Source organism: Calonectris borealis, chromosome 5, assembly GCF_964195595.1.
Source record: "Calonectris borealis chromosome 5, bCalBor7.hap1.2, whole genome shotgun sequence".
NCBI lineage: Eukaryota > Metazoa > Chordata > Aves > Procellariiformes > Procellariidae > Calonectris > Calonectris borealis.
This window is the reverse complement of record NC_134316.1, coordinates 23,373,242-23,385,744: the sequence shown is the minus strand read 5'-3', so window position 1 is coordinate 23,385,744 and position 12,503 is coordinate 23,373,242. Positions and strand designations below refer to the sequence as shown.

At 40.5% G+C, this 12,503-nt stretch overlaps 1 protein-coding gene across 7 annotated transcripts in view; it reads right to left on the bottom strand.

The window, feature by feature from the left end:
• The window catches only part of SEL1L (SEL1L adaptor subunit of SYVN1 ubiquitin ligase), a 36,339-nt gene extending 24,790 nt beyond the window's left edge, over window positions 1-11,549 (bottom strand). For 6 of the 7 annotated variants that reach the window (XR_012673837.1, XR_012673838.1, XR_012673840.1 and 3 more), the window contains exons 1-3: window positions 11,394-11,538; window positions 4,080-4,117; window positions 3,504-3,726 (exon numbers count right to left, since the gene is read on the bottom strand). Coding sequence is in view for 2 of the 7 variants with exons in the window: in XM_075151358.1 (XP_075007459.1) it covers window positions 3,504-3,726; window positions 4,080-4,117; window positions 11,394-11,466 (334 nt within the window). In the remaining 5 variants the exon portion in view is untranslated. Of the gene's footprint in view, window positions 1-3,503; window positions 3,727-4,079; window positions 4,118-11,393 lie in introns of all 7 variants that reach the window. The other variant, XM_075151359.1, reaches the window with a different exon arrangement.
• Window positions 11,550-12,503: the final 954 nt, after the last annotated feature.

Below are 12,503 nucleotides of genomic sequence, written 5' to 3'. Positions count from 1 at the left end.
AGTCATCCACTACATATAGGAGAGCACTCCTATATTGGTTTTGATTTCTATGAACTGCATTTGATCAAGTTTTCAGTAAAATTTCTAATTTACAAAAGCCTGAAAAAGCAATTATTTTTCTAAATAGCACTTGAAAAAATATTATTCTTATTTTTAATTAGAAATGAAACAGAAGGTATGTGGTTTCTTACATTCCTTAGTTCTAAGCAAAGAAAATATTTTTGTTTAGATTGGAGAAGGCAAATCTTGGTTACATTTTTATTGCCTACCAAAATAAACAGCCCTTCCTTTCACTTTCTCTTCTCTGCACTCCCTTCCTCATGCAAAAGACTACCCTTGAAGTGCATTCCAGTGCATATATTCATTTTAGCCCCAGGGTTAGACGTAATCATGACAGAACCACTCACATCGCCAAATGTGATACTGAAAGTACTTGAATATCAGCAGGGAGTACACTTAGAACATACAAGTGTAAGAAAAGACTTAAATGAAATCACTATAAGTCCAGTCATTTTCTATTGTTGCATATACTTATATTGAAAACTTTATTTCACTTCACCAATATATTTAAGTTGCATTCAAAATTACTTTGAACAGCATGATTTATCATTTCTCATGCACTAGAACTTCAAAGGTTACTGATTCCAATATTGCAATATTTTTAAATAAAATCAATCTTCTATGAAGACTAAGAATTATCTTCATTTTTTTTTAAATGAAATTATTTCAATTAGCCTTTTACAAAGATTTTTCCTCTTTCACTGAGCTAAATCCAGCAGTTGGGTTCAGCTTCATTTGAAGACATTTACAAAGTCATGCAATTGAGAATGTCAATTATATGGTGTTTTTTCAAGTTAAATTTGTAATTCTTGTGGTTATAGAGAAAGCTAGTTCTTTTTTCTAGGGTCTATAATCGTAAGGCCTAGAGACCATACTAATTTAAAAATCTCACGTTGATTTTTTGAAGCATAAGGAAGTCTCCAGGATTAGTTGACCTGTTCAAATTGCTCTTGATAATTTGATTCCTCGGCAGATGTTCCACTACACCACTCCAAGTTAATTATCCCATAACACACAAGGAAAAAATGTTATTTTCAGAAATTGCATTCAAAAACAATGTGTGCAGATGCAATTAGCCTGGAATCACTTCAGACATCTGTTAACCACAGAGTAATGCACAAACTCATGCTAAGGCTACATGTAACTACAACTGATAGGACCTCTTATCACTGTCATTTGAACAAACTCCAGGTCCAGGATATTAAAACTATTTGAGAACTTGAAGTTTTACTTGTATTGTTTAGTACCTTGTCTCCTACATTGAAAGCAATGGGACACGAACCATTTACACAGTGCTCTGCAGGAGAGTTAGCTGTACACTAAAGTTATGAAATTACTCTGCCCCAGTCCTCCCCCTTGCCTTTTTTTAATTCTAAATTCAACCATAATGCTGTTTTTCCCCCGATAGTAACAAATACTAACCCCTACAGCAACACAGCAATGCGATCACAGGATAAAATGCTCACCACACTCACAAAGAATGATAAATACAAACTGAGGCAAATAATTTACTCAGAGGATGAATTACTTTTTGTCAAAGTGAGTGTGCAAGTAGCAATCTACCTGTTTTACTATGTCTGAATAAAGTATATGGTATTTTATCATTATATTTTATCCTTATTTACTTACATCTCATCTCATACTTTATGCTGCAGGAAACCCAAATATAGATTTCGTGTAAGTATTGGTTACATTACTGTAAGATTCCTTCAAATAGGAAAACAAACGCAACAGGAATTGCCAGCTCTGTATAAACTCGTGGGCAGTTTTCAGCAAAAACTGTTAGTATGGAACTTGATTGTTACAAAAACATACCACACAAAAGATAAATAACTAAAAAATACCATTTTCTTCACACACAAGACCTCCTCACTAATCATAAGAGAGTAGGACAACCTCTTTCTTAGAAGGTTAAAAGCCTTAGTAGTACTAATTCTAAATTACTGAAGATGAAATTTTTTCCTGCTCAATATCCTGCAAAATACATGTGGAAACTTGAAGAATATTTTTTTTTCCATGCAATCTCATGACCATACACAGGAGCCAAACTGTACTTAGAAAAGCTTTAATCTCCCTTAATGCAGTCCTGTCACCAGTAGCTCATTCAAAAGATGTAACATCTGTACCCGAGGTAGATTCCTGTCCTGCCCAGTTAAAAAGTTTGCCAGTAAAGCTGTCGTTTAGCAGTTTTTTTTCCTGCCAGAATACAAATACTTTTAGATAAAACCAGTAATCCTTCCATCCACATCACTTATTTACTTCATAAGAGGTTCCAAAAACTGCACAAGACTTAAATTTATGGGTTTTGAAAGTCACTTACAATACTTTTACAGGTGTAGTTAAAAACCTCAGTTGCCAGGGAGCAAGCCATCTGGTTACACCTTTCTGATGTGAGATTAAAAGCATCTTAAAGTTTGCTTTTGAAATAGACTGCACTGACTAAATATGGTGCTTACCTGACTGTTTTGTGGCAGCAAGCTATTTGGTGGATTTTATATACCTTTTTCATGTACAACACCACACCTATCGACAGCAATACTTAATCCTATTACTGAGTTTTTACAAACTAGTTCTGCATTAATAAGGAAGGCTTATTAGAAAACACTGAAAGTTAGTATATAACAGAGCTCATTTCATAACTCCTGCTTTCTTTTGACATTCAAATCTGAGTTGAGAAGATAGACAAATATTCATATTACCATGTAACTATATTTTTTTAGTAAAGTTGAAGATTTACTTTTTATGGACAGGTGAAAAGGAAGTGTCTTTGCTGCACAGGCTAGGGTACTCAACTGTGCCATCTAGTTATCATCCAGTACTAACTGCAGGTCAAAAAATCATATTAAATTTACATTTTCATTAGTAGTAAAAAAGAAATACTAGAATTTCCTGGGCATTTAGGCACAAGGACATAAGGTTTTACCTATATTTAAAATCTTACTGAAGTTTACATTCAGTTTAGATGTTGCCCTAAGGCTCCCAATGCCGTCCTAGGAAGCTTGTCTTTGCATAACAATTTGTTCCTTCTCTGTCAACTGACTCTCCAGGCAAACAGCCAGCAGGCTGAAACACTGATGCAATTTCTCCGTCTATGGTTGGTATACATACACACAGCATAGTGTGTGTACTTGAGTCCTACTTGAAGAATCAGGGCTTTCTCCATTTGATAGTTAAAGCTTTCCAAGAAGATGGAAACAACAAGAATTATGGAAAACCCTTTCAAATGCATCTAAAAATAACCACTCAGACTTCAATCACAATATATTTGAAAACTTTTTGATGTTGCTTTCTAATGGAAAAGGCAGCAATTACCATTCCATTCCAGAAAGGTTAAGGCACTAGTTATTTCATATGTTCAAAATTACTATTTGTGTTCATCCACATGCCAAAGTTACTCAGATGCATCTTTCTTGCCACTTGTTCAAAAGTCTGTGAGCAGTTACCTGGACTCTGTATTTCTGCTTCTTCCAAATCCTTATTTAATAGATTTGACATTTCTAGAGAGTTCAACTCTTCCAGCGAATTCTCTTTTTCCTCCTCCTGACTGTGAAAGTTCTCTTCATCCTCTGATTGAGAGTCCGATTTCCCTGATTCAAGGAAGATCTGACCTGCTACCACTCGAGTTCCTGTGGAATGGTCCTTTACCTGGTCCTCTGCAGATAAAGTCTGAAGGAAAGCAGCCACATAATTTAGAAGATTAGAAACTGAGCAGCAACAGCTGGCATTACTTTTTAAAGATATGATTAATTAACATACTAAGTTTAAACACTAGCATCAAAAGTAAGTTGAGCCAGCTCTATCAGTTCTCATTGACTCTATCCCTTTCAGTTCTTTGAAAAGAAAAAAAACTTTTTTCTAAGATATAACACAACATTGATTCTTCTAATGCACAGAAGAAATTAATGAGACAGCAAGAGCTACAGAACAGTTTAAAACGGGAATCAAATCTAGTTCTGAATTTCAGACCTTTGCTCTCACTCCACAAGAAAAACAGAATGACTAGAAACTTATTTCCTCACCTTTGACTCCAGTGATTCATCTTGATTTCCCTCTTCATCTAGAAGAGATGTTATAAGTGAGTAAAAAGCTTCTTCACGAGCAATTTTCTCAAAAATAAAAATAAGTTTAGCTATAATATTGTATCACGGTTCTGAAATATTCTAGTGTACTAAGTTGACTAATGCGCTTCAGAAAGATCTTGTTAGCAATGTCAGGAAGAATCAAATGTTTCACAGAATCCTCTTCTTCCTTCAATTATGCCAACACAACTGTGTGTCCAATACTGGAAAAAAGTGTGGATTTTTATTTTTTTAAAACCCAAATCAATCCTCTAGATTGCTACACAGTCTAAATTGTTCCATTCCAACTAAACTATTTAAAAACGTATGCATCAAGTGAAAAAGGCCTATGGAACCTAAGGTTTTTAGTCATCAAACTAGCTTTAGTATAAACAGCTTCAGTAGCGACCAGAAAGTTACATTTATCCCACCCCACTTACAATTAAACATTGTTCTTTATAGAATGCCAATTAATTTTGCCTGACCAGCATATTCAAACCTTTATATAGAAGTCTCTCTTCAGAACTGTGATAAATTAGTTTGTCTTTAAGATACTGTTCGAGAGCTGCAAGCCTTGTTTCTTATCTGAATGGGCTATAATATGGTACTTGATTAGAAAGATCGGAAAGAGAAAAAATGGTAAAGAAGAAAGGCTATTAGGCAGAGACCTGAAGGAACAGAGGTGAAAAGGAGGGAGAAAATAATCAGAAAAGCTTATTTATGACAGTTTTACCATTGTTTTACAGAATTGTGTCTCTTATTTCCTTTGTTCCTGTAACTTAAACAGGCTACTGCAAACCAAGTTGTTCGAGTATCATCTCGACTGAAAGCTTCTAAAATTATCACAGCCAAAATGTGACTGTTTCCAGCCATCAGTATCTGATACTACCTCATTTAGGTAAACAAAGCCCCACCCCATTTGAAAGAAGGTGCTACAGACCTCCCTCTCTCTGGTACCCAAGTCACTTAAACCGAAATAAAAGCTCAAAATATAAAGAGATGACTAAGCAAAGCTGCCACTAACTCCTACTACATTTAGAAATCCCCCCCCTTCTGAGACTCTGGGGTGTGTAATGCCCTATAGCAGTGGTAAGGCGTTGACAGGCTGGAGACCTGCACTATGACGAGAAAAGGTACCTAAACTGATAGAAGTTAGTGTCCTGTACATGAGATACACCATTTAGTATGTTACGGTTAGCTATTAAAGACTACCTGCAGAAATACTGAATACCAACAAAACTCTCCAAAAGTTTATAGAACTCTGCTGACTTTCTGTAAGCATTTGGCAGCAAACAAAATTTGCATACTTTTCATCCTCATGCAAGTAAAGTGTCTTACCAGAGACAAATAATCTCTGAAGTGACAAACTACAAACATGACACTTTATCAGTTCATGTTCTGAAGGCTATTACTCTAACAGAGCAACCGCAGGCATTTGCAATGAAAGGGCTAACCTCGGAACCCAGATTCCAGAAGGCTATTTCCACATTGTTATTTGAAGTATAACCTTTGATTAGAACAAGTAAGTAAAAAGACGAGGATCAACTTTAAGCTGTAACAGCATAATAAAAATCAAGAAAAAATGCGAAGACTTATAGTGAAGCTGCAAAACTAAGGTGACAAGAAGTTAGACAGTGCAACTGAGACAATAGTCTGTTAAGCATACTGAAGAGGATGTAAAGCTCAAAAAATTTGACTGCCAGCAGAAGAATCTAGAACAGTCAGTGTGGGTAAGCAGCTGTAACCTACAGGTCCAAAATGAAAGCATGTAGAGCCCTGCCAAAAAAACAGTGGAGACAGCAAAGAGCACTCCAGATGAAAGAGACCCTCCAAGTAACAACTGAGACAACATAAGAACAAACACCAATTTGGAAAAAAACTACTAAAAGAGGCATAAGAGAAAACAAGGCTAGCTGCATTTTTGGCAGAGACCACAGTGCTTATCAGCTTGAGGAATCTAACAGATAAGGCTGATTATGATAAATCATAAGAAGTTCTACCACTGAACTTCAACACTTCAGATCACCAGATAACAGTTGGTTTTTAATTACAGTAAAAGTACATATGCATTTAGGATACTTGCTGGTCCTTTCTATTTTGAAACTATGAAACAAATTTGAAGTTACCATGTTTCCCATAAATTACATTCTACTATCCTAAATAATTTTGATCTAAAACCAAATTCCACCCCTACAACTTCAAACTCCAGAGCTTGTCAAGAGATTCAGACATGCTTCTGGAGTGGGGGAAAACTAAGACAGGGCTAACTTACCCAGTAGCTTGTATGCTGCTGTTAATATATACAAAGCACTTATATAGTACCTGTTACTACAGTAACAAACATCATGTTATTTTTAACAGCTATACCAGCTAGGGTGTTTGTTTTCGTCAGCTCAGAATCAGCCTATATGCCTGACAGCATTAGACCATTCTAGGTTTTTGGTAAAGTCTTTACTGATTTCAATTTGTGGAAGGTTGACTTTACAACAAAAGACCACACAAGGTCAAACATAAATAGGGTATACTATCTGTGCACACATATCAAAGAACAATTTTATTGTAACTTCATACACAAAGCAAAACGTTTACTAAATGGAAAGGCAAGAGACATCTGAGCAACATAAGGTAGAGCTCATTAAATGTTTGCTCTTCTTTCTTGCAAGTAAATAAACCTATTTCATTTCTATTGCATCATGTAAATTCTCTCTGAAAGAGCCAGCTTTGTTATTAAGTTGTAGTACTTGAATAATTGTTTTCAAAACTGTGGTTCCAAAACAGCACTAAAGCAACAACAAAATATTTGTTTAACTGTTCTTAGCTCTGGTACTTCGTTCTAAGTTATGCAGATGAGGTTGCAGTGATGGCCGATAATGTAACTAGAGGAGGGATCACTTACAGCCTTGTTATTTCACAGAACTGCTGACTAATATGCACCCGCTACTCATAGAAGTGTGTCTACTTCTAAGAAACAGTTAAGAAAACTATTCTGAAAGTGTTAATGAAAGATCTATGGAACCTAAGAACAGCTTATTAGTCAAGGCTCAACTACTGAACAAAGTCACAGATGTTATGCTTGTGCACCTGCTTCAGAGATTAAAGCTGATAGTTTAGTTTGTTTTTCCACAATTAAATTTAAAAAATTACTTTTTTTTTTGTTTAAATTTGGGTCTGTTACCAAGGCTGCCTAATTCTATACACCCCTTCTGAAAAGGCCAATTGGAAATTAATCCTACCATTTGTTAAACAAATTAGGGAGATGCAATGTTATATTAAAAGGAAAAAGTAAGCAAAAATACTTGTGGCTGAAACGGGCAGCTGACAACGTTATACAGAATGCTTCACTTACAAACAGTGCTGAGCTGTAGACACCGCTGCGTGCTCTTGTGCCCAGCTAGGACTCTAGAGCACTTCATACAGCTAAACACTTGTTTCAACCTTCCACCACTTCATATATAATTAAAATAATCTTTAAAAATGTATTCATTTTCCCTCAATTAGAAAGACCAGTGTTCAATCAGTCTATTTAAATATAGCAAAAGTACTCTGGCAGCCTATGCTAGATAAAAAGATCCTACCATATGCTGGATAAAGAACCTACCATTTTGTGAGAATTATCATTTTCAAGACAGCACTATGGAGAGAGGGGTAGAAATAAGAAGAGCTATGCAGTCTGATTCAGCAAGACGACTGTCATTAGCTTGAGGGAGTCCAGCAGTTCCAAAGTTTTGCTCTATTAGGAGAACAAATCAACTGACAGCCTATAAAGCTAAAGGACTGCTACTACCAGACAAGAAATACTATTAGTTTCAACATTAGAATGGTCACTCACCTTTGGGAAATAGCCAAAAGTTCAGTAAGTGCAAGCAGCTGGCAGTCTCCCAAAGCTCTGATGAACGCCCTAACTGATTACTGTAGTCAGTTTCCTTCCAGCTTTTACGAAGCTCTTCAAGCTTCAAACGCTATCACAACAAAGCAACTAGTAAGCGTTTGCGTGCCATAGAGCAGTGATCTCCAAAGTGGGGTGTGTACACCCCTGGGGGTGCACTAGCCAACCCACTGGGGGTGCAGGAAGAAAATACTTTTTGTACCATTAATAAATAAAACTTTTCTTAATACAGTGTTTATTTCACCTTTATCTCATTCTTTTTTCATTCCTGTTTTTGTGCATGTTTTATGATGTACATAATATGTTAGTACAGTAGTACATACATGTATTTTTTTTATAAGTTAACATTGAAGATGCACACTCAAAAATTTTTTTATTGAGAGGGGTGCATGAACAAAAAAGGTTTGGCAACGACTGTGTTAGAGCATCCATCAGAGATCTTCTCTGGTATTTTTAGTTATTTCTTTCAATGTTCTTTTTGTGCAAGTGACTAGTTAGACTTTGAAAGAGAATGTATACCCTGTTCAACCTATTCTTGGAGGAAAAAAGGAAATCTTAAGAAAAAGATTACCTCAGATTGCTTCTCATCAATTTTTCAACTGTTAAATTCAGCACAGAAACAGACTCCATAGCATAGATGCTATTCCTATTACATGAACCTCTAAAACATGCAGGGAGTTAAGCAAAATCCTTAAGTGGCATCTATTCAGCAAGACTAGTTTCAAAGTATCCTTGGCAGCAAGTAAATTGTTCCCAGTTACAATCTGTGCAGTGTATTCATTTTAGTGCAACTACAAGATTAAGATATAGGTCAACCCTCACGCTGAATACAAATCTTTTTTCCAGTCTCCTTGCAATTGCTGGCTAACTACAAAACTTACTCTCCAGCAGTTCCTCTGTAGGAATTGAGATTCCCTATCAGACAACAAGGCAACAAGTTTAGGGAATGTTTTTCAGTTAGGTAAGTAAAATCGGAAGGGTCAGGGAAAGCCATTGAGCTCTGTTTTGAAAGAATAGGTACAGAAGTTTCCTACAAGTATATGACTGTGCTCATTTGTCCTACCAGTTTAATGAGACAGTATGAAAACCTCTGCTTATCACTGAAGTTAGCTATGGAAGGTGCAGATAGAGGGAGAATCACTTCCTCTCTTCAGGCAGAATGAGAGAATTTCTACCTCTTACATCTTTGAACAAAGGGAAAAAAAAACAAGAATCAAATAATACCAGCAATCAGAAAAAAATAAGGGAAGATTTTTTTCAACGTTCTTAATGAATGATCAACAGAAGACGCAGGCGGCCATCGCTGCTGTGATAAGCGGAAGATAGCCAGCTTCAGCTGAAACACACACAGTTAGCATTTTTTTAGCCGCTTTTGCCAATGCCCCATGGACTCCTTAATATTCTTTCCCCAGCCCCCAATGTTTAACTTCTTCATAATCTGTATTAATATTATATCTTTAAAAAAATAGCGCCCTTTTCTTTAGGCCTGAGTTTTCTTGCATTCACCTCAAGTTTTCAATAAATTGATTCAAGCAAAGTTTATGACTACAGAGTTAGGGTTTAAAGCTATAGTTAAAAGACTCACTACTAAAAAAAATCCTCATTAAAAACATCTTCTGAAGTCAGGAAATGTGATACTTGAACCATTTTTACTCATCTTCTTAAAACCCCTCCCTTCAATGTACTCACATTCCAGATGACTGTTTCCAGACCAGATATTAGGAAAGAACAAGTATTCAAGGCAGCATTTAACACAGTCTCTAGGCTTGTACCAGACTCTACTAGAGAAAGTGGTACTGTTACTGTAGGAAATCAAAACATTGATGAAGTGATGACGACTTATTTTCTTTCAGAATGGTTCTTGACAAAAATTGGAGGAAGAAGGGTCTTCCTGTTACAATCTGCTGCCAAAAGCTGGACCCCAAACACCCTCTCCTAATTAATTCTGGATATTAACGAACAGGTTTACCTCACAGTAGCAATTTAAGTTTGGCAACAGCTCTTAATCCTTCATGTACTGTACCATATACTTTCTTGGGCCTACTAATTGTATTGGTTCAATTGACTCTAAACATATGGTTTTTAAAGGCTGAATTAAGCTATCACAACTTCATATTCACAAACACAACTTTGTGATAATGGAAAAGCAGTCAAGACAGAAGAGTTGCATGCTAGCACAGCCATAAATGCACACTTGAACAGCCCTTAATTTTGTCACCTAACTTCCACATACACAACAGATGGTTCATCTGACATGAACAGTCTCATCTCACCTTAGCTTTTTTCTTTATATACATTACCAGTGAGAACATATCCTTCAAAGTCTGGGTACATCTCTCTGGCTTCACAGAACTTGTATGTATCTTTTCTACACCTTGGGAAGTGGGCTGCTGGCTTATAACATTACCTTCAAAGCCCATATAACTGTGCTTGATATCTAATCTGAACTCCAGTAACATAACTTTAAATTTCAACTTCCTACTGCATACATGAAAATGAACCCCAAACCACAGAACTTACCTCTAGAGAAAACGTTACGTTACTTTCCTGAAATATCATTGACAGCCTAAAAGCACATCCCCAGTAGCACTGGTTAAGGCTGTCTACTAAAGGAGTGCTTTCTGGCTTTAGAAACACTATATAAATTGCACATTCCCCACACCTGCCCATGGCGGAAAGAAGGGTGAGGGAGGTAGAAACCCCAGGAAAGGAAGTAGATGACAATGTATGAGAAGCACACAAAACCCAAGCTGCATAACAACACAAGAAGCAGGAAAAAAAAGTATTATAGTGACATAATGCAGAAATGCTCTATATATATTTGCATGAGAAAACTGTTCTGATAACGCTAACATCAGCGTTATCAGCTCCTCAGCAAGTAAATGCGTACTAGGGAGGAAAAAAATGTCTCACTTCGGTTTTGAGCAGAGCAAGCTCAAATCACAAAGGAGGCTCCTGACAAGCTGTTTAAAGGCAGGAGCCAGACTGAACAACGTGTTCACCCCCATCAGGCCTACCGAACAGCCCCCGGTGAGGCAAAGCCGGCAGGCACAGGGTGAGCAGTGGGCCCGCCGTCCCTCGGCAAGCCCGGCTCTGCCACCCCCGCTACCCGCGGCCACGCAGCTGACAGGAGCCCAGCTCCTTTCCTCTCCTCTCCCCTCCGCCGCCTCAGGGCCCCGGCGAGGTCGGAGCTGCCCCCACGCACCCCAAAGCCCTAGCGAGGACAGGGGATCCCCTCCCCGGTACCGCCTCCGCGCGCCGGTGCGGGCGCCCGCACCCCGCGGCGGCCGCAGCACGGTGCCCCCGCGCCCGCAGCAGGCCACGGGGGGCGAGGCCGCCGCAGAGCTCAGGCCCAGCAGGACGCGGAGAGGTGGAGCCGCGGTACTCACCGGCCGCGACCAGTCCTCCGGCCCAGAGCGCCGCGAGGCACAGCACCAGCCCGAGGCGCACCCGCTGCCCCATCCCGCCGGGCTCTGAGGGGCCGCCGCCGCCGAGGGGCTCCGAGTCCGGCTTCCTCGCCCCGCCCACCGCCCCGCCGCCACCAATCCGCTGGCCGCGCTGGCGACCAACTACCGGCTGCTGGCCGCAGCACACGCAACCCCTCGGGGAACGGCTTGCTCTACATGGCCCGCGCCGATTGGCTCGGGGGAGGTACAGATCGTCGGTCACGCCCTCTTCTTGGCCAGTGGAATCGCAAAAGGAAAGCACGTGCCTCAGGGAGCGCCGGCCACGCGAGCGCGCCCTTCCGAAACAACAGCGCCGATTGGCTCGCACGCCCGTTCCTACAACGCCCACAGTGCCTTGCGAAGGGCACGGCGCAGCCGGTGAGCCCACGGCAGGGCAGGGACTACGTCACCCACAGCCCCCCGCGCCGAACTGCGCAGCGAGCGGCGGGGCCGCCCGCCGGCCCGCCCGGGAGGTGCCGCGGCCGCAGCCGCCCCACGCCGCCCGCGGCTCGGCGGTCGGCCCGAGCTGGGCGCCGGGGCCCGGCCGCAGCGCCGCCGCCGTTCCCATTCGAAGCATAGAGGCCGGCCGCGGCGCGGGGCCCGACCTTCAGGCGAGCGGCCCTTCGGTGGCCGCTTGTAGCGGTCGGGAACGCGGGGGCGGGGCGGTAGTGAGGGCAGGGGGGTTGGCGGGGGTGTCCGTGGGCGGTGAGGGCGGGGTAGCGTCATCTCCGAAAGCGCGGCCTTAGCGTGCCGTAGGGGTGTCGTGAGGAGCCGGGCGGGGGTAGCGGAGAGACGGGGAGGGAAATACACTCGCTGACTGACGGGCGAACGTTCTTCCCTGGGGCGGGTCTTTGGGCTACTAGGCTGGCTGCAGGGTCGTGACACAGAGCAGGGCAGAGGTCAGAGCCGTAGCCCCAGCCTCTCTTACCGGGCACCTGGAAAGGGAAGCTAAAGGTTTAGCTGAATTTATGAAGTCTTATTTTTCTTTTCTTATGCATTTTTATCCTCTGTCAATAGGTTTCTATATCAGCCTTTTTTTTTTTCCCAGTGGAA